This window comes from Notolepis coatsorum (genome assembly GCF_963971535.1).
Source record: "Notolepis coatsorum genome assembly, chromosome: 6".
In the NCBI taxonomy this organism is placed as follows: domain Eukaryota; kingdom Metazoa; phylum Chordata; class Actinopteri; order Aulopiformes; family Paralepididae; genus Notolepis; species Notolepis coatsorum.
Window position 1 is genome coordinate 51177897 of NC_140170.1, and position 26904 is coordinate 51204800.

Consider the following 26904-nt stretch of genomic DNA (forward strand, 5'->3'; position numbering starts at 1 on the left):
TCACTGTGTCATTTTGCCAGTGACCAAGTGGAGTGAGGTTGCCTCTGGTTGCCACTGTTTGTGTAGTTATTATTATTTTGCTGGTTTATGCCAATTGCCACTGTGTGTGGACTTTTGATTATGTGCTGCCTGCGTGGACCAAACCCTGTGGGGGGTATGTATATTGTTGGCCATTTTAGATTCGTCCTACACTGTAAACTACATGGTTAGAGTGGTGTTCCTTCGTTCCCAGATTGCCAACCACGTGGCATGTGGTTGTGTGGTTAGGGTTTGCCTTGTTTATTATTGTTTTCACCTTGTTTGTTCTCCCCTTACCTTTTCCCTTTGTGTGTGTTGTGGGTTGAAATCCCCACTGACAACATCCCTTTTCCCTTTGGGAAAAGGCCGTGGGTTGGAAGCCCCACATTACAATAAACATAATTTACCATTTGAAAAACGTCTTTGTTTACTATCTGCCTACCCGGGACTGTTTTGAAAAGCATTTTCTACTGAGGGGGTTGTTTCTGCTCATGTACCACCTACCCAGTTACTATCCTGCATGGTTGTTAGACCTCTGTACATGACAACATGTCACGCTCTTTGTATTTACACTTTAACGTGCATGTGCCATTTACCACTAGTTTCTCTCCACCATATCCTGTCAGTCTGCGTGAAGTAGGCTGTACTTTGCGTTTATCTTGTAAACTGTGATACTCTCTCAAAGGAATTACATTTACTTGTGCACCTGTGTCTAGCTTCTGACTTTAAAGTGCTACTCCTCACCTACAAAATTTTAAATGGGCTTGCACCGCTCTATCTATCCGATCTCATCTCCCGATACTCGCCCGCTCGTGCTCTACGCTCACAAAATGCGGGGCTTCTATCGACCCCTAGGGTTAAAAAGAAATCCGCCGGCCACAGAGCCTTTGTCTACCGCGCTCCCTACCTGTGGAACAAATTACCTGCCGTCATCCGGAGCGCCTGCTTTGTCGAAGCTTTTAAATCCCTGCTTAAGACTCATCTTTTCTCTCTCTCCTTCAACCTACCCTGATCTCACCTGGTCGGGGACTGACCTTTAGATTAAATCTGTCTAGTTTAGTTAGGGTACAGGGTACTACATGGTACTACAGGGTACTACATGGTACCACAGAGTACTACATGGTACTACATGGCACTACAGGGTACTACATGGCTCTACATGGTACTACATGGCACTACATGGCACTACATGGCACTACAGGGTACTACATGGTACTACATGGTACTACATGGCACTACAGGGTACTACAGGGTACTACAGGGTACTACATGGCACTACAGGGTACTACAGGGTACTACATGGCACTACAGGGTACTACATGGTACTACATGGCACTACAGGGTACTACATGTCTGCTCTTTTGCAGCACCACAAACATGGGAACTCTCTAACTCTTCCCCCCCCCCGTTTCCCCCCCCCCCCCCCTTCCCTCCCCCCCCTCCCTCCCCCATTTCTCTGAGTGCCCGTCTCCTGGCGCTGACTAAGGTGATGGATGCCTCGGGGTCTTGGCCAAGACTGTAGTGACTGCGCTACATGCACCTCCGAGGCCTTGGATCAGTTATTCACCGTCGTCTGTCCGTGGTCCTGTCAACTGATTAACAGTATTAACAGACTGTTAACAGATTAACAGTCAACGCGGTTTCATTGCTGGGTTAAGTACTTCTATTCTATTCACATAATACGCTTACTTCATATATCTACTCCATTCACATATATGCTTACCACTTGTATCTATTGCTATGTCCGCCCACTACAATCTCATGAGCTGTCTAACGCCTGTCCCGTCTCCCTGTCCCCCTATGACTTGCTGTCCTGGAGTGCTGACCGGAGTGTCGGACGTCCCGTGATGAAGGCCGGGAGGTTGCGACCCCCTCTGCGTGCCCCCCTGTCTCTGGAGGTCTCGTAGTGGTGACCGGAGTGCCGGATGTCCCACGATGATGTCGGGGAGTTCGCGACCCTCTCTGCGCCGCCCCCTATCTCCCTGTCTCCGGCTGTCCCTGAGCAATGACCGGAGTGTTGAATGTCCCGTGACTAAGACGGGGAGGACGTGACCCTCTTTGCGCCGCCCCTGTGCCTCAAATAGATCCGCTATCAGCTCTATCTTTAATCTTTCAAAATGTTCAGTTGCTATCGCTATTAGCTCTATCTTTAATCTTTCAAAATGTTCAGTTGCTATTGCATGCACTCATCTGTGTTTCACTACACACATGAGTGCATGCTTACCAACTGTCCGTCTGCAACACTACTATCACCAACATCTAAGAAGGGAGATCCCCCCTTGAATGGCCCTTCTAAGGTTTCTCTCCTCCACACTGCCTGTGGAGCTTTTTTCCCTATTGTTAGGTTTTAGTGAGTTTTTCCTTACCTTTGCGTGGGGTATGTCTGGGAGTGCTTGCATTCTTTCATTTATTTGCATTCATCTAAAAATGTTTGGACCTTATGGTGTTCTTGTTCTGTTCTTGACTTATTGTTATGTTTTCTTCTTGACTTGTTTAAAGAAGACCTGTACGGCCCATGGGGACATTAACGTGTGTTGTCGGGCCTTATAAATAAATGTTATTTGATTTGATTTGATTTAGCTTAAATTTAAGCTCTGTGTCATGTTTTCCTATTTGTATGTCTGCGAAGGCTTGTTCTGTTGCATCAAACCGTCTGTCTGCCACGGTGTCTACATATAGTTCGTCTGACTCTTCTCCTGACTCAGAGCGCATGCTAATCTCGTGTACTGACTTTTTCTGGAAACTACCAGCCCTGCAGACTTTAGCAAATTGGTTCCATTTTCCACACTTCGTGCATTGTTTCCCTCTAGCTACACAGTTATCTCCTTCCTTGTGAGCTCTGCTCCCACAGTATCCACAGTTCTTACGTGTGTCTGTGTCGCTCGCTCTGTTCGCTCTCTCTGTCCACTCTGTTCTGGGGTGCTCCTGCGCGCTGCTCGTGGCGCCAGTAAAGCTCTTTATCTGTTATTGTGCTAGCTCGTGGGCTCTAGCTATATCTATCGCTTTGTCTAACGACAAGTCTGATCCAACGTTTAATAGTTTCTCTCTTACTTTTGCTGAGTGTATGCCAAACACTATACGGTCTCTAACCATCTCATCATTGTTCACATATGCACAGTCCTTCAGGAGTAGTTTCACTGCCATGACAAATTGTTCAAATGACTCGCTAGGTTGCTGGGTTTTTTCATGGAATTTGTACCTAGCGAAAATCGTATTCCTCCTTGGAAGTACGTATGCTTCGAAATTGTCATAGTAGCTCTTCAATACCTTTGCTTCATCTGCACTGAGAGTCCATGTGTTGTGAATGTCTCTCCCTTTTTCTTCGCTCCACAGTAGCAGGTAGCTACATTTCTCATCCTCTCCTTTCTTCTTGAGTGGGCCCGAAAACATTAGCTCTGCGTGCTGTCTGAACTTCTTCCATTCTCCCGGTAAGTCCAGAGAATCCCAATTCATCCGTGGCGACGGGACTCCGTTGATATCCATGTTCATCCCGCTTCTGACACCATGTTGTATTCGATTTAAAGAGAATAATCTTCAGGACGAGGAGATTGCATTAAGAGGTTTATTCAAAGGTAAGCATGAGTGTAACTCCATCCACGGCTGGCAGCCAACTGACTGTCAGGACCCCTTGTCAGGTATACATAATAGGAAGGTGCGTCTGGCGCGCCTGTCGTAAAATGATATATTCAAAGCATGAATATTACAGTTGGTAATTTTGTTTTTAGCGCCTTTGAGGTGCTTTGGTACCATGAGGTGCAAGCATAGTCGTAGTACCCTTGAATGAGTGCTCCTGCCAGAGTCTTCAGGGTATTCTTGTTTACCAGTGAGGAGATCCGGTACAAGAATCGAGTTCGTTGGTTGACTTTTTTTTATTACATTGGATGCCATTTTGTCACAGGAAAGATTTGCCTCTAGGATGGAACCCAGGTAGGTAATTTCTTCTTTCCTTGTGACAATATTGTCACCCACTGTAACTGAGAAGCCGTCGGTCTTGCTGAGTTTGTTATTTGAGCTGAAGAGAATGGACTCTGTTTTGCCCATGTGTAATGATAGTTTGTTATCAGCGAGCCATATGCAGATTCTGCCTAGTTCCGAGCTGAGGGTTTTTTCAACCTGTAACTTGTTCTTGTCAGAGACCAGCAGGGCTGAGTCGTCCGCAAACAGGAACAAGTTGCAGTCACAAGCTGACGACATCACATTTGCATAAATTAGGAACAGTAGCGGCCCTAGTATGCTTCCTTGTGGAACACCACAGCTCACTGTGAGGGGTGGGGATAGGGTACCGTTTACCTCCACCATCTGTTCTCTCCCCTCCAGGTAGGATTGCATCCAGCTCACTGATAGACTGTCAAAACCAAATGCTTTTAGCTTGTCAATCAGAATGGTGTGATTGACAGTGTCAAAGGCCTTTTGTAGGTCCAGCATGACCATGCCGCAGTATTTGCCCGCGTCCACCTCTTGTTTGATGTGGTCGTTTAAATAGAGAAGGCATGTGTCAGTGGAGTGGGATGTTCTGAAGCCAGATTGGAATTCGTAGATTCGATTTTTTTCCGCGAGGTACTTTTCAACACTTCCTCTTGCTGTCTCAAAATTCACAGATAACCCTGTGGTCTCTAACAGTCTCAAGATATGGTATCAATTCCGTCAGAATTTTGGGTTTAAGCTCCTTTTGGGCCTAAGTCCCATATACAATAACCACAATTTCCCTCCTGCTAGAACAGACTCTGCATTCTCGTTATGGCAAAGGTGTGGCATTTTAAGGTGCAAGGATTTATACATGGATTCTGTACTAGCCAGTTTTGAGGCCTTATCAGGTCAATTTGATCTCCCCAGGTCAAGCCTGTTTAGATATTTTCAAGTGCGTCACGTTCTTAGAAGTCCTGACGCCAACTTCCCAAATCGGTCTTCAACCCCAGATTTAGAGGATTATGTTAAAGCTCCCCCTGATTCAGCTAGACTTATTTCAAGAGTAAACAGATTCATATCTTCTTTCAAATGTGCTACTCTTGATAAGATCAAAGCAGACTGGGAGAGTGAGTTAGGAGAGACTATGGAGGAAGAGATTTGGGATTGTGCGCTACAAAGGGTAAATAACAGTACCTCCTGTGCACGATTAAATATAATACAATTTAAAGTGTTGCATCGGGTTCACTTTTCCAAATCTAGACTGGCGAGGTTATTCCCTTCCAGATGCTAGCTGTGATAGATGTCATAACACCCCGGCCAATTTATCTCACGTGTTTTGGTTTTGTCCATCTCTATTTAATTTCTGGTCCTCTATTTTTGGAACTTGCTCAGAGACCCTTGATATTAACCTCCAACCTAACTCATCTCCTTCACAGCCATATTCGGCATAACAGTTGGAGAGGACCCTAAGATTCTCAAAAGGCATGTAAATGTAATTGCCTTTGCAACTTTGCTTGCACGCAGGAGAATCTTATTACAATGGAAATCAAAACACCCACCACAAGCTTCGGTATGGCTGAGCGATCTTATGCAATTCATTCATCTAGAGGCTAGAGCATAGGTGTCAAACTCATGGCCCGCGGGCCAAATGTGGCCCCCAAGAGCCCTGGTAAAAAAAAGAAGAAAAAAAAGATTTTTTTTTCTTTGAACATTAATCTTGGGTTAAAATAGCGGCGTTAAAGTAATTGTGGGTTAATGCGTTAATAAAGCTTTAACTTTGACAGCCTTAGTTATTACACATTCTTACACATACATGTATGTTGAACATCTGAGGTATTGATGAAGTAACAAAAGAAAAAAGCCAAAAGCACTTACTCCTCAGACATTCTTTGACAATCTTACAGCCCAAAATACAAAAAAGATCCAGGCGGAATAGGTAACAAAGGGTTGAAGAAATATTGTCTGAACTGTCAGATGCAAACTGGCTGTGTGACATAACCGAGCATAAGATAAGAGATAAGATATTCCTTTATTAATCCCCTTGGGGAAATTCCAGCGACACACACATACAGCTCATTGTCTCATTAATAATAATAACAACATCACAATCATTACATTTTTACAGTAACAATGGCACAGCATAAATTCAAACAGACATGAACATTTGTTGACACATGTCATCTACAGAATGCCTGAGACGCCATATGCGATAGTCAGGCTGCATCAACAACAGAGTAGTTAAACAAAGTGTTGTTGCGCCAGGTGGGCGGGGGTCGGGAAACAGTCTTAGGATCCACTCCTACAGCGCGCATACGTGGCAGCCGTCCAGAAACAGTTCTTACAGCGCTCGGCGTAAACACGGGAGGGGAGGAGGTCTGGGTGGGGGTTGGGGGTGGGGGGGGGGGGAGTGCCGAGCCAGATCTGGTGGGTGGAGGTGAGGTGTTGGGAAGGGAGACGCCGCATTCCAGTTGTTATCTCGTCTGACTCCCTTTTCCGAGGCCGCGAGACAGGCAGACCTTGGCATTCCACAGTTTCACACCAGACTTGAGAGTGTGTGGGGGGGGGGTGGTGCAGTAGAAGACAATGACCCCTAAAAGCACCGTTCTTGACTCAAATTCGATCCGTCGCGCTCTTAATGTCCTGCGCGACCCCCAGCAGGACTTGACCTCTCAACTGTTCGTCAGATGAATGGACAGCGAGTCGTTTAACAAGTTCCATGTGGGTTTTAATGAGTTCCATGTGGGAGACTTCCAGTCTGGCCACAGCTGTCAGGCAGCGGTCCACGCGGTTATCATCCTTTTGTTCGTCTCTTTTCCCGATTATTCTTGTACAAATCCAGATCCAGATTGCGATCGCTCCCAAGCCGATCAGTAGGATTGTGATGATGTACACATCTTCAACATCCTCAATTTCAAGAGAAAACAGGCATATTGATCGCCATTTATTCCAACAGTCAATCGCAAAGCCCGCTTGATATGTCCCGATTGGACACAGCGGATCAGCTGCGTTTTGCTTCCTTGAAGAGAAAATTCGATCAATTGCTGCAAATGACCAGCTTACTAGTTGATCCATTGTAGTTGAGTAGGGAGCCAAGTCTGTTGAAGAGAGTAGAATCCACACCGTCAGGGAGGCAGTTAGGGCCGGCGATAGGAATGACCTTGGAGGTCTAGGGAGAGGAAAGAAAATGCGACTGCTCTCGGCAAGAGGGAGGGAGGCAGAGCAAGAGGGAGGGAGGCATCTCGCTCAATTGAATAAGAAGCTGTAGGGACGCAAACAAGTCCCACCCAAAACTTGACCAATATAGTTGTGAACTGAGACAACCCTTATTTTGTTATTTTTGAGTACAGTTACAGTTGTGTGTTCATGCAGACACATAATAGCAATTTCATTACGAATTGAAAATGGGGGACCCTGATGTAAACAAGTCGAAAGTCTTTCTCTGGTCTGCATCCCCTTAACAATTGTGTGTATTGAGCTGTACTGTACTGTACCCATTCTGCAATCTGTTAATTAAAGTTAATTAAACTATCTTCCATTAGTTGGATGTATGGCCTCTGCAAGGTTGTGTGCAGCCATTTGTTTTTGTAACATCTGCTACATCTGTCCCACGTGTTCTTTGCAGCTCACAGTTGTTAGTTCTGCCCCTCTTGACTGTGACAAAAAGGTTTTGAACAAACTTAATGTCATAGCTTGTATTTGATGATATTCTTCTTTGTTATTTACTTGAATGGTTTGATCATTGATTGATGGAGTAATATGGGCTTCTGATAAACAAAAATTATTTGTTAAAATAACATAAGCTAACATATATTTTTACATCTATGCAAATGCATATGCAATATGTATAACTTGAATAAGTAATAAATACAGAAACAACATGTTTAACAATATGTAAATGAGTAGCTACATTTATTTTACATTACATTAACATTTATACGGTCTTTGGCCCTTTGAGGGCAACCATAATGCTGATGTGGCCCTCTGTGAAAATGAGTTTGACACCTCTGATCTAGAGACAGCGCCAGGGTACAAACAGACTCCACTCATTAGTCCCATCTCCATAGGCTTAGAGTGGTGGCAGTGATTGATGGATATAACCGTGGCAGGGAATGTGAGAAAGATACCATAAAAAAAAAACATTCGAAGGGGAATAAACTGTACGTTGGAGGGGGTTGGGTGCAGGGTCGGGTTTGGACATTTACCGGGGCAAGGAGAGAATTCCTCCTTAATGGACCTATCTGGCAAATGGACTGGATTTATATAGAGTGCTTTTATCCAAAGTGCTTTACAACGTATGCCTCACATTCACCCATTCACTCACTCACACACCGACGGCAAAGGCAATCATGCGAGGTGCCGACCGGCTCACGCCCACCAAACCCTGCCCTGTTTTCTTGATCCTCCAATCACAACTATTGCAATTTGAGGATCAAGAAAAGAGGGGTGAGATGGGTCAATTTCCCCCATACATGTTCCCCTAGCAACTAAACATGTGTTATTGACAAACCTGTTGCGGCCGGCCTACAATAGCAAATGTCCCCCACCATTGAAACATGAATGCTCAAGTGTTGTGGTGGCTGGGTCCAGCTTAACTAGGCTCGCCTAGTCTTATTTTTCAATGAGTTAATGAAAGAAGCATATCGTTAGCCTCATACGATAATTGCCTACATCATTTCTTGGCCAAATTGAGATTTCTGCCCAACTGTACTCTCATCACACTGCTGCATCACCCTGGCTTAGTGCCTATGTCCTTAGCCAATCAGAACGCTTGTTACGTTCAAAAATCCCCATCTGCCTAACTCACTCGTGTGACTTGTGCATCTTAATGTTACATACACAGATGGCGATCGCATGACTTAGGCAAGTATAACAACTGCCTTAGTGTATGACATGTATGTATGTGTAACGGTTGGTAACACACTTCGGACTATTCGAATTCCTGCGGATGCCGTTCGGACTTAAGAACGCGGCACAGTCTTTCCAGAGGCTAATGGACTCGACGCTCAGGGACATGCCGTTTCTTTTTGTTTACCTGGACGACATCCTCGTGGCCAGCTCCTCGCCCGAGGAGCACCTGGCACACCTCCGGTGCCTCTTTACGAGGCTTGGCCAACACGGCCTAATCCTCAACCCGGCTAAGTGCCAGTTCGGGTTGACCGCCATACAATTCCTTGGACACCCGGCGAAGGTGGCTGCCATTTCCGCTTTCCCCCGACCCCCGACGGCCCGAGCACTCAGGGAGTTCCTTGGGATGGTGACGTTTTATCACTGGTTCATCACCCGGGCAGCCCACATCATGCGGCCACTTTACGAGGCTCTGAAGAGCAAGTCTCCCAACCAGCCTGTCGACTGGACGACCGAGAGGACGACCGCCTTCGCGGCCACCAAGACGGCCCTGGGTGATGCCGCTATGTTGGCTCACCCGGCGCTTGGGGCCCCGGTCGCCATTACTGTCGTATTCGATTTAAAGAGAATAATCTTCAGGACGAGGAGATTGCATTAAGATGTTTATTCAAAGGTAAGCATTAAGTAAGCATGAGTGTAACTCCATCCACGGCTGGCAGCCAACTGACTGTCAGGACCCCTTGTGCAGGTATTCATAATAGGAAGGTGCGCCTGGCGCGCCTGTCGTAAAATGAGATATTCAAAGCATGAATATTACATCCTCCTTCTTTTAAAGAAAGCTTTATAAGCTATGAACAAAATTGAAATAAAGAAAGTTGTGCATTACTCTGTAAGAGTTTCTTTGTAAACAATAACCATGTGCGTTACATGTGTCAGGACCAGGCAATGTAAACAGGTAAGATTAATATGTTAAACATAAAGATTCTTGTATCAAAGGTATTACAGTTCGTATTGTGTGCCCTCTTATTCTGGAAAGTCTGATTTAATATTTGAATACTTCAGCTGTGAATAAGGTATGTATTCAAGGCTTATTTGGTCGTGTGTCTCACCACTCTTACCATATGCAGCTCTTATTTGTAGAATTAGCTTGCTAACAAAATGGGAATATATCGACAAGTAAGCAAGGTAAGTAAGTCATAGATTCAACACATATAGTAAGTCATCATTTCAGCATACATTAATATTTTGTTACATTTCACCACCCCTTTTTTTTTTTTTTGGTTGGTGCTCGGGGGGGGGGGGGGGGGGTATGAGCGTAGCCTGCGGCTCATCAACAGCTGTGCCGGCGATTTGAAGTTGTCGACTGGGGTGTTACGATACTCCAGGAGGCTTAGGTACGGGTCTCTTCCGTCTGCCTTAGCCTTGTCCATGAGTGATTTTGCCGTCTTCACAGTTCTCTCCGCTAGTCCGTTGCTTTGCGGATAATGTGGGCTTGACATGACGTGTGTAAACTCCCACGACTTGGCGAATGCCTCGAACTCTTTAGACTTGTATTGTGGTCCGTTGTCTGAGACTATGGTCTCTGGGACGCCATGCCTGGCACAGGCTGCCTTTAGCTTGTGGACAACAGCTGCCGATGTGGTGCTGTGAAGTCTGTCTAGTTAGAAGAATCTGCTGTAATAGTCAACGGTCACAACATAGTCCTGGTTGTTCCAGTTAAAGAGATCTGTCCCTACAACCTGCCAGGGGCGGTCTGGGATACGATGAGGCATCATAGGCTCCTTGGTGTTTGATGGGTGGCGCTCTTGGCATATTGAGCACTTCTCCACGACTTGCTCTATATGTCTACCCATTCCAGGCCAGAACATGATGTCTCGTGCTCTCAGTTTGCATTTTTCCATTCCCATGTGGCCTGCATGGATCTTGATCAGCATCTCTCCTCTGAGGCTGGTAGGGATGACTATTTTCTCCCCTTTGAAAATGATTCCATTCGTTTTGGATAGTTCATCTCTGTGATTCCAGTATTCAGTGATGTTCTGGGGGCATTGTTTTCTTTCCTCAGGCCATCCCTCCAGGATAGCCTGGCTGAGCAGCTTTAGCTGTGTGTCATTGTCTGTTGTTTCTCTGATCTCCTGTAGCCTGTCGTTGTGCACAGGTAAGCTGTTGTATACCATGTGTACCTGAAGGTCCATCCCTTCACTGAGACTGTCGTCGTGAGAGGTGAGTGATTTCCTGGACAGCGTGTCGGCAACTGGGATGTCTTTCCCAGGGCGGTGCACGATCGTGAAGTTGTACTCTGTAACCGCGGTGGGGCTGCGGCGATCGGCTTCTTCATGATCGACTCCAGGGGCTTGTGGTCAGATTGCACCATAACATGGTGACCGTATGCATATTGGTGGAAACGTTTGAATCCATAAAGGACTGCGTACATCTCCTTTTCGATTTGTGCGTAGTTGACCTCGCTGTCCGTGAGTGATCTGGATGCGTAGCTAATGGGCCTTCCTTCCTGCATCAGCACAGCACCCAGACCATACTTTGATGCATCCACTTGCAAGCTGAGCTCCTTATCTGGGTCAAAGTAAATGAGGACTGGCCCCGGTTCACTGGTAAGTATGTCTTTCATCTTTTGGAATGCAGCGTCGTGCTGCGCGTCCCACAGGAACTCATTCGATTGTTTAAGCAGCTGTCTCATGGGTGCGTTGATCTCGGAGAGGCTCGGGGCGAATTTCGCCAGATAGTTGACCATACCTAGCACAGTCTCCAGTTCTGCACGGCTCTTTGGCGCCTCCATCTCCTTGATGGCAGCTATCTTGCCTGGGTCAGGCTTCATGCCGTCAGCTGAAAGGACGTGCCCCGAAGTAGCTCACTTCGGTGGCTCCGATGGTGCACTTGTCTGCGTTGAGCCGAACGCCTCTTTCCCGTGATCTCATCAACATTGCATGTAGATTCTTATCGTGTTCCTCTCTGGTCGCGCCATATACAAGGATGTCGTCTACTGTAGCTGCTACTCCGTTCAGTCCCTCGTATGTCTCGTCGATTTTCCGTTGGAACTCATCCTGGGCAGAAGCGAGCCCAAATGGTAATCGTAGGAATCTGTATCGTCCAAACGGTGTGTTGAACGTCGTCAGCTTCGATGATTCTGTGGAGAGCTTGATGGACCAGTATCCCGACCTTGCATCCAGTACGCTGAAATAGCGTGCGCCTGTTAGTCTGGGTGTGATGTCCTCTAGTGTCGGCAGAGGGTAGTGCGGGCGCTTGATAGCCTTGTTTAGCTCCTTAGGGTCCAAACATAGTCTGAGCTTGCCTGTGCGTGGTTTCTCAACAATGACCAGTGCACTGACCCACTCCGTTGGTTCGATGACTTTAGCGATGATCTGTGTGTCTTCCATACTCTGTAGCTCCTTTTTTAGTCGGCCATGCAGGGCGATCGGTGTCCTTCTCAGTGGGCAGACTACTGGCGTGGCGTCTGGGTCTATATGGATGTGACACTCTCCTGGGAATAGTCCGATCCCTTTAAACACGTCGTGGTATTCTTCCATGATGGTCTGTTTATCTGTGTAGGCATTTACTGACAACACTAGTTTAATGAGGTCCATATTCAGGCATGCCTGTAAACCTAGAACTGGGGGTGCCTGAGTGTCTACTATGTAAAAGTCTAACAACATGTCACGCTCTTTGTATTTACACTTTAACGTGCATGTGCCCTTTACCACTAGTTTCTCTCCACCATATCCTGTCAGTCTGTGTGAAGTAGGCTGTACTTTGCGTTTATCTTGTAAACTGTGATACTCTTTCAAAGGAATTACATTTACTTGTGCACCTGTGTCTAGCTTTAAGCACTGTGCCCTGTTTTCCTACTTGTTGTATTTTATTTTTTTATAATTTTTTAAACAAACATATAAACAAACATGACAACACACGATAAGATATACAAGCATTAATTGTCAGGGCACATCCAATGAGATCACATTATAGTTAGTTGTCTTATATAAGATATACCCCTAATACCTGTCATCTAAAAAAAAAAACTACACACATATGCTCAGCTCGAACCCCCCCCCTCCCGGACCCCACCTTGAGAAGTACCTCCACTATCCCTCGCACCTAACCAGACACTACCATTATAAGCTAGCTTTTATTCTCTCCACCACTTCTAACCACATTGACATTTTGGATTCATTGAGACCCAGAATTCTTGCTGTAGATATTTCATGGTAAATTACATCGAGATATGTAAGAAACCAAACTTTACGGCACATTTTTTCCGGTTGAAACCAGCGTGATGCGATCAGCTTTTTGGCTACTGTGATACCCGATAAAACCAATCTCTTTAGCTGTGGATTCACTGCAAACTCAAAAACATCATTCAATAATAATACCGAGGGGTGTACAGGTATATTCCAAGATACGAGTTTTGATATTTGTTGGGTCACATCTTTCCAGAATGCCTTAACTGGTGAGCAGTCCCAATACATGTGCATAAATGTCCCTTCGTCCCCATTTGCACATTGGGTGCATTTGGAATCTTGTTTAAGCCCCATTCGGCACAGTCTTATAGGAGTCAAGTATGTCCTGTGAATATAGTTAAGATTGATTTGTTGATGATCCGGGTTCCTTGATGTAAGTCGGACATTTGCCCAGGCTCCTTGCCAATCAAAGTCATTTTCCAGGTCTGGTATATCCCTCCTCCAGACAGAGTCAAGTTGGAGGGTTTCATACGAGGACGTTAGTAATTGATGATAAAATTCTGAAACAAAACCTCTCGATGTCTCTCTTGCGTAGAAGAATTTGTGGTATCTGTGGTGTTCAATTGGTCTGTCTAATGGAACACTGTGAGACCTCAAACATAGCTCTAACTGTTTGTGAAAAAGCCATGTGGACTTGGTGAGATTACATTTTTTGCGTATTTCTTTATCACTACAAAAACCCTGTTTGTTAAAAACATCCCCTAATGAGTGTATGCCTTGCTCTTCCCATATAGGGAATCTTATAGGTCGTTTTCCAATTAAGAGTGCATTGTTATTGAATAAGGGAGTATGATTGTGCCAATTTTGTTTTCCTACTTGTATGTCTGCGAACGCTTGTTCTGTCGCATCAAACCGTCTGTCTGTCACGGTGTCTACATAAAGTTCGTCTGACTCTTCTCCTGACTCAGAGCGCATGCTAATCTCGTGTACTGACTTTTTCTGGAAACTACCGGCCCTGCAGACTTTAGCAAAGTGGTTCCATTTTCCACACTTCGTGCATTGTTTCCCCCTAGCTACACAGTTATCTCCTTCCTTGTGAGCTCTACTAGCTACATTTCTTGTCCTCTCCTTTCTTCTTGAGTGGGCCCCGAAAACATTAGCTCCGCGTGCTGCCTGAACTTCTTCCATTCTCCCGGTAAGTCCAGAGAATCCCAATTCATCCGTGGCGACGGGACTCCGTTGATATCCATGTTCATCCTGCTTCTGACACCATGTCGTATTCGATTTAAAGAGAATAATCTTCAGGACGAGGAGATTGCATTAAGATGTTTATTCAAAGGTAAGCATTAAGTAAGCATGAGTGTAACTCCATCCACGGCTGGCAGCCAACTGACTGTCAGGACCCCTTGTGCAGGTATTCATAATAGGAAGGTGCGCCTGTCGTAAAATGAGATATTCAAAGCATGAATATTACAATTACCACCGACGCGTCAGACTACGCGGTGGGAGCCGTACATGAACAGTATGTGGACAGCGCCTGGCAACCGCTGGCAACCGCTGGCACTTCCCTGCGGGAAGCCGCGCAGACCTTCGCCCCGATCCCCACGTCGCAGCATGGTACCCCCGTTTCCCGGATGCCGCGCGGCCTGCACAAGGCGGAGTACGTTTTTGTTCGCCACAACGCGCACCGGGGGTCCCTACGCCCCCCTTACGATGGCCCGTTTAGGGTCCTGCAGCACGGTGACAAGGACCTGATGATCGACATGGGCGGTAGGAAGGAGACCGTGTCAGTAGACAGGATCAAGCCTGCACACGTGGACGTTTCCCAACCCGTAGACTTGGCCCTACCCCCCCGCAGAGGCCGCCTGCCGTTACTCCGGGATCTGCCTCCCACGGAGTCACCGGCGACCTCACCGATGTCAGTGCCCCCGGGTGTCGGGGAGGGCGAGAGCACTTACGCCGCTCCTCCCTCCCCGCCCACGGTTTTCCGCACGCGCCGAGGCCGGGCAGTTGTTCCCCCCGCTGGGTGGAGATTTTTACTATGGGTGAATTCTGGGGGGGCTTGTGTAGTGATTGTAATGGTACATAATTCACCCACAGAAGTAATGTTAGGAACGGTGGTGATGATGTCATGGCAGAACATTCTAGAACCTTAGTTCGGCCCAATCATGCTGGACCGTGGTGATGATGTCATAGTAGAACCTTCTAGAAACCTCTAGCATTCCTATTTAAGCAGTGGCCGTTCCTGCCACTGGCATTCTGTTTAGCTTTCTAGTACTGTATTGTATCTTGTAGTTGTGCTGATGAATATTAAAGGAGTTACCTTCGACTTCAGGACATCGCCTCAGACTCCCGTCTCTCAGCACCACAACGTTGTCTTTGTAGAATAAAATGGCGCAGCAAGGAGTTGATCTGTACCGGGACCAGTTCTGCTGTTCTCTCTGTCTGGATGTACTGAAGGATCCGGTAACTATTCCCTGTGGACACAGCTACTGTATGGGCTGTATTACAGACTGCTGGGATTACGATGATCAGAAGAGGATCTACACATGTCCCCAGTGCAGGGAGACTTTTACTCCGAGGCCTGTTGTGAAGAAAAGCAATATGCTGGCTGAAGTGATAGAACAACTAATGAAGACAGGACTCCAAGCTGCTCCTCCTGATCACTGTTATGCTGGACCTGGAGATGTGGTCTGTGATGTCTGCACTGGGAGAAAGCAGAAAGCCCTCAAGTCCTGCCTGGTATGTCTGACCTCTTTCTGTGAAACTCACCTCCAGCCTCATCATACTGTAGCTCCGTTAAAGAAACACAAGCTGGTCAAAGCCTCCACACGGCTTCAGGAGAACACCTGCTCTCGTCATGACAGGATTCTGGATGTGTTCTGTCGTACTGATCAGCAGTGCATCTGTTATTTGTGTTCCATGGATGAACATAAAGGCCATGATACAGTCTCAGCTGCAGCAGAAAGGACGGAGAGACAGAAAGAGCTTGGCATGAGTCAGCAGAAAGTCCACCAGAGAGTCCAGGAGAGAGAGAAGCGACTCAAAGACGCCCAACAGGCTGTTGATTCTCTCAATCGCTCTGCTGATAAAGCAGTGGGGGACAGTGAGAGAATGTTTACTGAGCTGATACGCTCCTTGGAGACGAGGCGCTCTGAGCTGAAGAAGGTCATCAGAGCCCAACAGAGGACCACAGTGACTCAGGCTGAAGAACTGCAGAAGAGACTGGAGCAGGAGATAGCGGACCTGAGGAGGAGAGCCACTGAGCTGGAGCAGCTCTCACACACAGAGGACCACATCCACTTTCTACAGAGTCACCCCCCCCTCTCCAGTCCCAGTGAGTCTACAGACTTACCCAGCATCGGTGTCCTTCCTCTCCTGTACTTTGCAGATGTGACTGAGGTTGTGTCTGAGCTGAGAGACAAACTAGAGGACGTTCTGAAAGAGCAGTGGCCCAGAATCTCAACAACAGTGAATGCAGTTAATGTTTTACTGCCACCAGAGCCCAAGACCAGAGCTGACTTCTTACAATATTCCTCTCAGATCACACTGGACCCAAACACAGCAAACAGACGTCTGTTTTTGTCTGAGGGGAACAGAAAAGCAACATATATGCTGCAAAAGCAGTCATATCCTAATCACCCAGAAAGATTTATTAAATGTTCTCAGGTTCTGGGTAGAGAAGGTCTGACTGGACGCTGTTACTGGGAGGTGGAGTGGAGTGGAGAGGTTCGTGTAGCAGCCTCCTACAAAGACATTAGTAGAACAGGCAACGGGGTGGACTGTGTATTTGGATTCAATTCCAAATCCTGGGCTTTTGATTGCAGACCAGGTCATTACATCTTCCTCCACAATAACAAGAACATAGCAGTACCGGGCCCCCGGTCCTCCAGAATAGGAGTGTACCTGGATCACAGGGCAGGTACTCTGTCCTTCTACAGCGTCTCTGACACCATGACCCTCCTGCACAGAGTCAACACCACATTCACTCAGCCTCTCTATCCTGGACTTTATGTATATAACTTTAGGGAGGCTGAGTTTTGTGAGCTGAAGTAGAGATCAGTGACATTCACAGCTCCTCTACCCAGGGTTTTGGATTTAAATTAATCTTGAAGATGCTGAGTTGTGAAAGATGAGGTAATTAGGAGTTATATTCACTCAGTCACTCTATCATTGTTCTGAGGGACACAGTTTCTAGCCTACCGGGGTAAAGTTAGTTTGATTGGATATTTGCATATTCACATATTTGATTCCCATCTTCAATACCTCTGTTCCTTTGCATGTGGGGAAGTCAAAATCTTTATTTTCATACTCTGGGTAGGTTGGACAACAATATGCAACCATTGTATTTGTATTTGATCACCTTTGGTTATTTTGGTCATTACTGGTCATTTGGGTCTGTCTCTTCGCTTAGGAAGAATGACCATTCATTGAATATTGTGCATTTTGTCTTTTATTGTTACTAAATAAACGTGGACATCTAAACCCAGAAGGACCCGTGTGGATATTTGATATTTGATAGATCCTACTGTCTCTCTAGAAGCTCATACTGGCTGCATATCTTTTCTAGTGTCTATCTAGAAGCTCATTGGTTTGTAAATGTACTAGATTTTTTGTTTTGAATGTATGTTTTGTAATCTGGCTTGGCGAATGATTTGTTGTTATGGTTGTATTAATTGTGATACTGCACACGATAACCATTAAATATAAGGATCTTGAATACAAGGTCTAGTGGTTTAAGCCCTATAGTCAATACAATGATGAGAGATCTTTGGACGGGCCGCGTCTATATTAATCCCAGCCGAATAGTGCAAGAGCGCTTCCGCATTTTGCCCTGATTGGCCCCGGTAACGCCCTCCAAATGCGCATTTTCTTTTCCCCCGCTCAGACGCCGAAATGGAATACATGTATAATATATTATATGGCACGTTCTGGCATCTGTGATTAGTGTTGAATGGGGGTCTTGCGTCGAACCAAGCGGCGACCTCATGCGCATGCGCGGCGAGCACCTGGGTGAAGGAAAAGGAAATGCGCATTACCGTACTGGCGTATGGCGAAGAATGCGGAAGCGCTCTTGCACTCTTCGGCTGGGATTAATATAGACGCGGCTAGACCAGTTGAGAACCACTGTTAAAGCATCCATCTCTGGTTCCTTATAATGACTGCATAGTGCATAGGCAAGTGCTGCCACCTTGTGTCTGCTTCCTATACTTACAACTTGTATTATGTTTATCATTGTTTATTCTCTTGATCAAAAACATACAGGACTTCACTGGACTCAAGGCAACCCTGTTTAACTCCACGTGACATTTCAAAAGAATCAGTTAAACACCATTCATATTCACTTGTACCGTTGACTTCTATAAATAAAATAAATACAAAATATTCATTACTGCCCATATGTATGGTACACAAATCAAACGTTTGTTTTTGCATATGTTTGTTTTTTTTCCAATAATTTGGTCCAATATATCATTTCATCTATTCATGATAATCTTTATTATTATCTATAATATTTAGTTGTCTATAACTATCACCCTTTTATACAATAACACAATGATAAAAAGAATTGCATATAATTCAGTGAGTAGGTCAATGATAGGGAGGGGGGTTATAATCTGAGGGGAGAACTCAATTTAAAAGTGCTTAATGTACGCACTACCATGAGAAGACACTGCATCTCAATATGTGGAGTGAAACTGTGGAACAGTCTAAATGTGGTGCTAAAGCAATGTCCAAATATGAGACAATTCAAACTGATGTATAAGGAAATGATGTTCACGAAGTACAGGGATGAGGAAGGGACTTGACATTTACGGGTGTTTACATTTTTATTTAATTTCTTTCATGTTTTACATATATAGTTTTTGTTTTTTTGTTTTGCATATATATATATATATATATATATATATATATATATATATATATATATATATATATATATATATATATATATATATATATATATATATATATATTCTTTTTTATGTTTTAAAATAGTACACTCATTTGAGTAGTGGAAAAGGGGTAGGATTAAATAAGTGTATACTTCTTCCTACTCCTTTTCGAAAATGTAGATTGAGTTTCTCCACCCCAGACGGGCTGTTTCACTACAAAGTTCTCCCGTTTGGCCTGCATGGGGCGCCATCTACCTTCCAGAGGCTGATGGACAGAGTGCTACGACCCCATCGGGACTATGCAGCCGTATATCTCGACGACATAATCATACATTGAATCGTCAGATTGGGATTCCCATCTCCAAAAGGTGAGAGCGGTGTTAGGTGCACTCCGGGAGGCGGGTCTTACCGCCAACCCAAAGAAATGCAGGCTGGGACTTTAAGACACATGCCTTCTCTATTTAAACGACCACATCAAACAAGAGGTGGACGCGGGCAAATACTGCGGCATGGTCATGCTGGACCTACAAGAGGCCTTCGACACTGTCAATCACACCATTCTGATTGACAAGCTAAAAGCAATTGGTTTTGATAGTCTATCAGTGAGCTGGATGCAATCCTACCTGGAGGGAAGAGAGCAGATGGTGGAGGTAAACGGTACCCTATCCCCCCCCCCCCCTCACAGTAAGCTGTGGTGTTCCACAAGGAAGCATACTAGGTCCGCTACTGTTCCTAATTTATGCAAATGACATGTCGTCAGCTTGTGACTGCAACTTGTTCCTGTTTGCGGACGACTCAGCCCTGCTGGTCTCTGACAAGAACAAGTTACAGGTTGAAAAAACCCTCAGCTCAGAACTAGGCAAAATCTGCATATGGCTCGCTGATAACAAACTATCATTACACATGGGCAAAACAGTCCATTCTCTTCGGTTCAAATAACAAACTCAGCAAGACCGACGGCTTCTCAGTTACAGTGGGTGACCATATTGTCACAAGGAAAGAAGATATTACCTACCTGGGTTCCATCCTAGAGGCAAATCTTTCCTGTGACAAAATGGCATCCAATGTAATAAAAAAAGTCAACCAACGAACTCGATTCTTGTACCGGATCTCCTCACTGGTAAACAAGAATACCCTGAAGACTCTAGCAGGAGCACTCATTCAAGGGTACTATGACTATGCTTGCACCTCATGGTACCAAAGCACCTCAAAGGCGCTAAAAACAAAATTACAAACATCTCAAAACAAACTGGTCAGACTACTGCTTGACCTTACTCCTAGAACCCACCTCACCCCTGCCCACTTTGACAACCTAGGATGGCTTAGAGTAGACGACAGAGTACAGCAACTTGCAATGGGCCTGGTCTACAAGATACACTACACGACCAAGTACATGACAAAATACTTCCCAAAGGTCAGTGAATACCACGATCACAACACCAGAGGGAGCTCCACAAATCATGTTAAACCCAGATTCGGCTCAAACAAGGGACTAAACACGTTTCGCAATTATGCCACATCAATGTGGAACGCCCTACCCAAAGCTGTAAAGGAATGTGAATCACTACCCACTTTCAAAAACACTCTCAAAAAACACCTAAGGGAGACTGCAACTCGAAACTGGCCCCTGTAAATGTCCGAACACAACCCCCTCCAATGTACAGTAAATTACCAAGTATGGTCTTGTCAATAATCCAATGTACAGTTTTGTTTGTACAGTTGTACAGTGTCCCCCACCCACCCCTCCTACCCAACCCCCCCCCCCCCCCCCACTCCTACCCAACCCCCCCCCCCCCCCACTCCTACCCAACCCCCCCCCCCCCCCCCCCACCCACCCAACCACCTCCAATGTACAGTCCCCCCCCACCCCCACCTACCCAATCCAATGTACAGTTTCTACGTCAAATGTATATACTCTTTTTTTTCTGGACTCTTTTTGTATCACAAACAGTACTGTAATTGCAAATCTGGTATGTCATAAATGTATAGATGTAGCAGTACTGTCTATCTGTATGTCATGTATGTCATATATGTTACAATGAATTGAAAATGGGGGACCCTGATGTAAACAAGACGAAAGTCTTTCTCTGGTCTGCATCCCCTTAACAATTGTATGTATTGAGCTGTACTGTACTGTTGTGAGGTTTTGTCCGCTGCCCACCTACTCGCTCTGTTCCTTAAGGTATTTTGTTAAATTAATTGCATTCCGCGCCTCACGCTTCTATCCTGTAAGATGCCGTTTGATTGGTGCTCTCCCAACCACACGCTTCTGGAGCAATGATCAATTTCATCCCGCAGCTGTCACAGCTTGTCATTAAGCGCCCCGTGGCTTTAAATACCCTGATCTCCCTAATATTGATGTTGGATCGTTTTGAAACATTCCCTGCATTTGCCTGTTCCTTCCCGTCGCTGCTTTCCCTGTTCTGTTGCTTCCCAGGACTCTCGAGAAATATTCCGTTTGGAGAACCTGCTTCCCCGTTACGAAGCGGCCGCCTCGTTTGATCTGCCCGCCTCGTTTGATCTGCCCGCTTTACGCGTTGCGCTCTGGTGAGTTTTTTGTAAACAGTCTTTTGGATCTATCGTTTTTGTGTGTTTTTAAAGCACCGAAGAGATCCCGTTTTTGTTCATACTGTTCTCACCTTTTTGTCTGTTGGAATTACACGTTTGGATTACCTAATTGTTTTCACTCTGGACACTGCTCACTGTGTGTTTCACACCGAAGATCTGTCACTTGGATTATTTGTTTGGACAATTCACCTCACCAGTCACCTGTCAGTTTCAATAGACCTGTCTCAAACCCTGCCCCTTTTCTTGATCCTCCAATCACAGCTGTCGCTTACCTCTGACTTCCTCGTACAAACAAAGTTTGTACGAGGAAGTCAGAGGTAAGCGACAGCTGTGATTGGAGGATCAAGAAAAGAGGGCAGGGTTTTGAGACAGGTCCATTGTGTGCTGAGCTAACTCAGGATCTCTCTCTCCCTCTCCGCCTCCATCTGGAGCATATGCTGGGAGGATCTGCAGAGCGGCTCAGACGTCACGGACAAATTCCACAACATCACCTTCTGGGAGAAGCTGCAGAGCAGCAAACATTCCTCACATGCCTGTTTCCCAGTTTGTTCTGTTCACCACCTAATTCATTCTTGTTTCTCAGTAAATAAACACGCCCTTGATTTTGGCTAACTCTGAAACAACTCTCTCTGTGCCGTTTGCGTTTGGGGTCAGTTTCAAACCCTAACAACTGTACCCATTCTGCAATCTGTTAATAAAGTTTTCAATCAATCAATCAATCAATTAATCAATCAATCAATCAGGCGGAGTACCTGGGATTCACAATAGGCCGGGGCAATGTAAAACCGCAGAAGAGGAAAATTGATGCAATAAGGGAGTGGCCTCGCCCTTTAACGAAGAAGCAGGTCAAGACATTTAATGGGCTAGCGAGCTATTATAGGAGATTTATCCCTAACTTTGCTGCTCGCGCTGCTCCCCTCACAGATCTGACCCAGGCGCGGCGGCCGTTCACGGTGAAGTGGACACCGGAGGCGGAGGCAGCATTCGAGGACCTCAAAACGGCACTTTGTTCGGGACCGGTGCTGGTCTCCCCGAACTTCGACAAGGAGATGACGGTACAAACAGATGCATCAGAGGTGGGACTGGGAGCGGTCCTCTCCCAGCAGCTGGAGGGTGAGGAACATCCAATTTTATATGTGAGCAGGAAGCTACTACCACACGAGCGCAACTATTCTGCGGTGGAGCACGAAGGTCTGGCAATTAAATGGGCACTGGAGACGCTCCGTTATTACCTGCTGGGGAGACGCTTCACACTAGTGATGGATCACGCTCCCCTCGTCTGGATGGCCAAAGCAAAGGGAACCAATGCCAGGGTGACTCGATGGTTTCTGGAATTGCAGTCATTTAACTTTTCTGTCATCCACAGGTCCGGGTGGCTCATGGCAACGCAGACGCCCTCTCCAGGAAGGATGCCTGTTGGCCGTCGGACGCTCTTCCCCGATGGTCGGAGCTGGAGGGGGGGTACTGTGGCAACCCCAAGCCACCACTGGGCTTGGTGATTGAAGGACGCTACGTAGCGACCCAATGGCTGGGCGCTGCCCATATTTGGGTGTACGCTTCCGGATGCACCTGTCGCTAGAAGATCATCAAGATTATCGAATCACGGCGCGGTGCGCCTGTTGAGGAGGGGGAACTTAATGGAGCCGAAGAGCACCCTCTCACTCTCTCGTAGCAGCGCAAGGAGACAGGCCACAGAGCGGAGACGCCGCCCGGCCGACAGATTAATTGCTATAACAGCTATACTTCACAACATTGTAAGATAAGGCACAACAACTAAATTGGGACGGGGAGAAAACAGAGAAAAATCAAAGAAAGAGAGGATAAAAAAAATAAAAAATAAAAGAAAGTACGTAAAAAGGGTTCAATATACATATATATACAATATACAACACAGAGTAGGAAAAAAACGAGTAACTGAGTTACAATACAATGTAATGTAATGTAATGTAACAACAACAATACTGAGTTACAGTACAATGCAGGAATGGGATGAGGTACAACTTAAGGTAAGGTGCAATGAGGTATGAGTTGTAGTGCAAAAAATCTCTTTACCAATAAATATAAAGTGTGTTAAAGTGTCTAAAGTGGGTGCTACATTTGAGTTGTTTGTTTAAAGTGAGTGTGTGTGTTTGTGGATGTGTGTGCTGTGAGTGTATTTGATGGTTTGTTACATAGTGTTATTGTCATTGAGCATCCTGATCTTAGCTCTTGTTTTCCATAACAATACACATAAAACACATAATTAACCAAAACAAGTTTATTTTTGCGTCAGACAATTTTCCATTAAATACATATTTATTATTTATGCCAATATCATATCCTACCCTCTTCAGCTCATTTATAACTTATTTTGTTCTATAACACTCGGAGGTCCTCTAGCGTCTCAACATCATCAGCTTCCCTTTTACCTGGTCACTTCCATAGGCCTACCCCATAATAGTCTAACACAGTGTTTCTCAACTGGTGGGTCGCTACCCAAAAGTGAGTCGCGGGGCCATTTTGAGTGGGTCGCGGATGTGTGGCAAAAAAAAAAAAATTATTTTCTTTTTTGTAATTTTCTTTTTGCACTACCTATCTTTGTGAAAGTGGCTTCTCACTCAGCTCTGGTCCAGCTAGTCTGCTAGGAAGCATAATTATTTATTATTATTATTTTATTTCATTGGGTTTTTAGCCCTAGTTGCACTTTTGTTGCAACCCCAGTTATCCCATTAGTTCCCCCAAACTTAGGTCTGTTATGTTAAGCTAAGAAATCTGCTAAGAAGCATAATATTATTTATTATTATTTAATTTCATTGGGTTTTTAGCCCTAGCACTTTTGTTGCACTTTTTTGTGTTTATTTCATGTTTTTAACAGTGCATGAAAGATTGTTTATTACTGCATAAAAAAAATCATAGTGGTTCAAAAATTTGGATTGCGACGTAGGGACCCTGCTTTTCTTTATCATAAATCGATCAATAGAGACCGTATTAGATCCCCAATTATCATATAATGGGGTATCATTGGAAAGCGACACTCATTGGCTACAACCCTGTGCAAAGATTTTCGAGATCGCCAAATGATTGACGGAGCTAGAGCCCCGGGAGTCGGGGGTGGTAATGTGTACTTTTGCATATCGGAATGTAACTCGAGAACCGCTGAACGGATTTTGTCACCTGAAAGGGCAATCGACAGGCAACAAATAGGGCTTTAATTCTATCTATATATCGTATTAAAAGAAATGCACACCCGAGCCACTAGAGGTAGGCAAAGAATCGTCCACATGTGGGCCCTTGGATGTTAAGAGGTCAATGTTTTTAAATATTTTTTTTGTAGCCAAGAGTAAAGACCATAACCCTATCAAAAACAGTAGTCAAAGTGTATATTTTCATTTTTACCGATGTTTTATATGTTTTATCGGAAATACAAATGTATCGGAAAATGCTAATTATCGTAAAAACCGCAAGAAATCACTAAATCCAGATTCAACCCTGCCATTGGAAAGAGGAGCATTTTCCCTATCCATAGATGTATGATTTGGCCATAATAAGGTCAAGGTCAAGTTCAAGGTCAAATATGAATTTATAATTGGTCGATTATCATTCATTACTGTATCTACAAATCCTTCTGTTTAATCATCTTCCCGCAGTTCATTTGCTTAGATTTTTTGTACACATGATCTCAATAAGGTGGTGATACATTTTTTATCATCATCATCAAAATCATAAATCATAATTAATCATAATTAATTTATTCATTACAATTTACTCAGCCTAGTAACAGACACAATATTTCTGACACTGGAAATACATACCCCCAGGTCCCTAGATGTTCCTAGATACCAATAACATGCAAATTGACCTTGCAGAAGTGGAGCAATCTTCCATTTACTTAGTCATGTACCTTTAGGCGAAAACGGTCTACAGATTAACAGGTTAATGACTAAAGAAAATGTTGGGTCCCGAGGCTAGACCGCGTCTATACTTTCCGTAGCCGCATTTCTGGCAGACGTTTCTGGTCATGTGACATGTGCGCCCAATAGCGTGACGAGCTGTGTCTTTGCCCATTTCCACGTCAAACAGCCTGCAAACTACCTGGCGTTCTATCGCCATGCTCTAAGACAAACTCTAACCTTAACCAACTTCGAAAGAGTGCCTAAGCTTAACCGTCGAAAGAACTTGCCTAACCTTAACCAACTTCGAAGATTGCCTAAACTTAACCAGTGTAGAAACTGGCGTCGGCCAATCAGAGCGTCTGCCAGAAATGCGGCTACGGAAAGTATAGACGCGGCTAGACCAGTTGAGAACGTAAGGTTATGTATATAACCAAGTTCTATGAGTTATGGTGACGCTCAGCATCATACTTGCACTGTACTTCACTTCGTGCACGAGCACTGAATAAAAAATTCCACCATGTACCTTTACATCCCAACATTCGTCTGGCCACACCCCCATCCGCTTACCTTCATAAGCAGGTGTGTGGTCACCTACTCGCCTCCTTCCCAAACTTTCACCACAAGGCGAGATCAAGGGCCGCAGCGGCGTCTGATGCTGAGCGTCACCATAACTCATAGAACTTGGTTATATACATAACCTTACGTTCTATTTCGTTATGGATCTCGCTCAGCATCATACTTGCACAAGGGAGGCTGAGCGAGAGCCATAGCCCGACAAATGTACCCCGCTGAGGCCCTCCACAACCATCAGACCGGGGAAGACCGAGCCCCCCGACCCTCCCTAATGGAGGATACCCCCCCTATTGGAGGCTTACGGGAGGGAGACGGATCCGACCGTGCGAAGAGGAACTCAAGCAACCCAACGCACAGGGTGAGCAGACCATGGCTTGACCCCACGACTACACACTAGCACAACCCGCATGCCACCCGGGAACGAACGGAAGGAACAAACCTCGTTACTGCCCCCAAAAATCACGGGGTCAAGAGCAACCCAACCCTGTGGCAAGGCTGTAGCAGCGGAGCGCGAAGGAAGACCAAGACCCACCGAAGGGACTGGATCCCCTGGAAAAAGGGGGCCCAGAGAGGTCAATGACGCCAGGCAACAAGACCCCACTAGGCGGTCACTTAGTGACACCGCCCCCCACATCGCCAGCGTATTCGGATAAGGCCCCTCCAAGAGCGGGCCCTTTCCCCCCAATAGCACACCGCCTGGCACACTGATCCTGCAGAACAGGCAGTCAGCATGGCCGTAAGCACTCAAAAAAGGTTAACCAACGGAAGCAGGCAGCGTACCGGGGAAACCAGGCAGCAGGCTGTAACCTGAGCCTGGAGCACTGCGGACGAGACAGGCGCCAAAGGAGTCAGCTGAAAACAGCCCCCCCGGCGGAAGGGGCGTATGCTGGCGTTGTTGATCACCATGACAAAGCCTCCATCAAAAAAAACCCACCCAGAGGGGTCGAGGCAGAGAAGGCTGACATGATTGGCAGACGTCATGAACGTGCAGGGGCACACTCAACCGGGCAACCCGGGAGTTGACACTGCTCCAACATA

General features: G+C 45.7%; 1 protein-coding gene across 1 annotated transcript; it reads left to right on the forward strand.

Annotated features, from left to right (window-relative positions):
• Nucleotides 1–15347: 15347 nt before the first annotated feature.
• LOC311230015 (E3 ubiquitin/ISG15 ligase TRIM25-like) lies at nucleotides 15348–17012 on the forward strand (the record flags this gene model as incomplete). Its single annotated transcript, XM_084316151.1, has 1 exon — nucleotides 15348–17012. The coding sequence occupies one exon, from the start codon at nucleotides 15348–15350 to the stop codon at nucleotides 17010–17012; it is 1665 nt and encodes a 554-aa protein (XP_084172277.1).
• Nucleotides 17013–26904: the final 9892 nt, after the last annotated feature.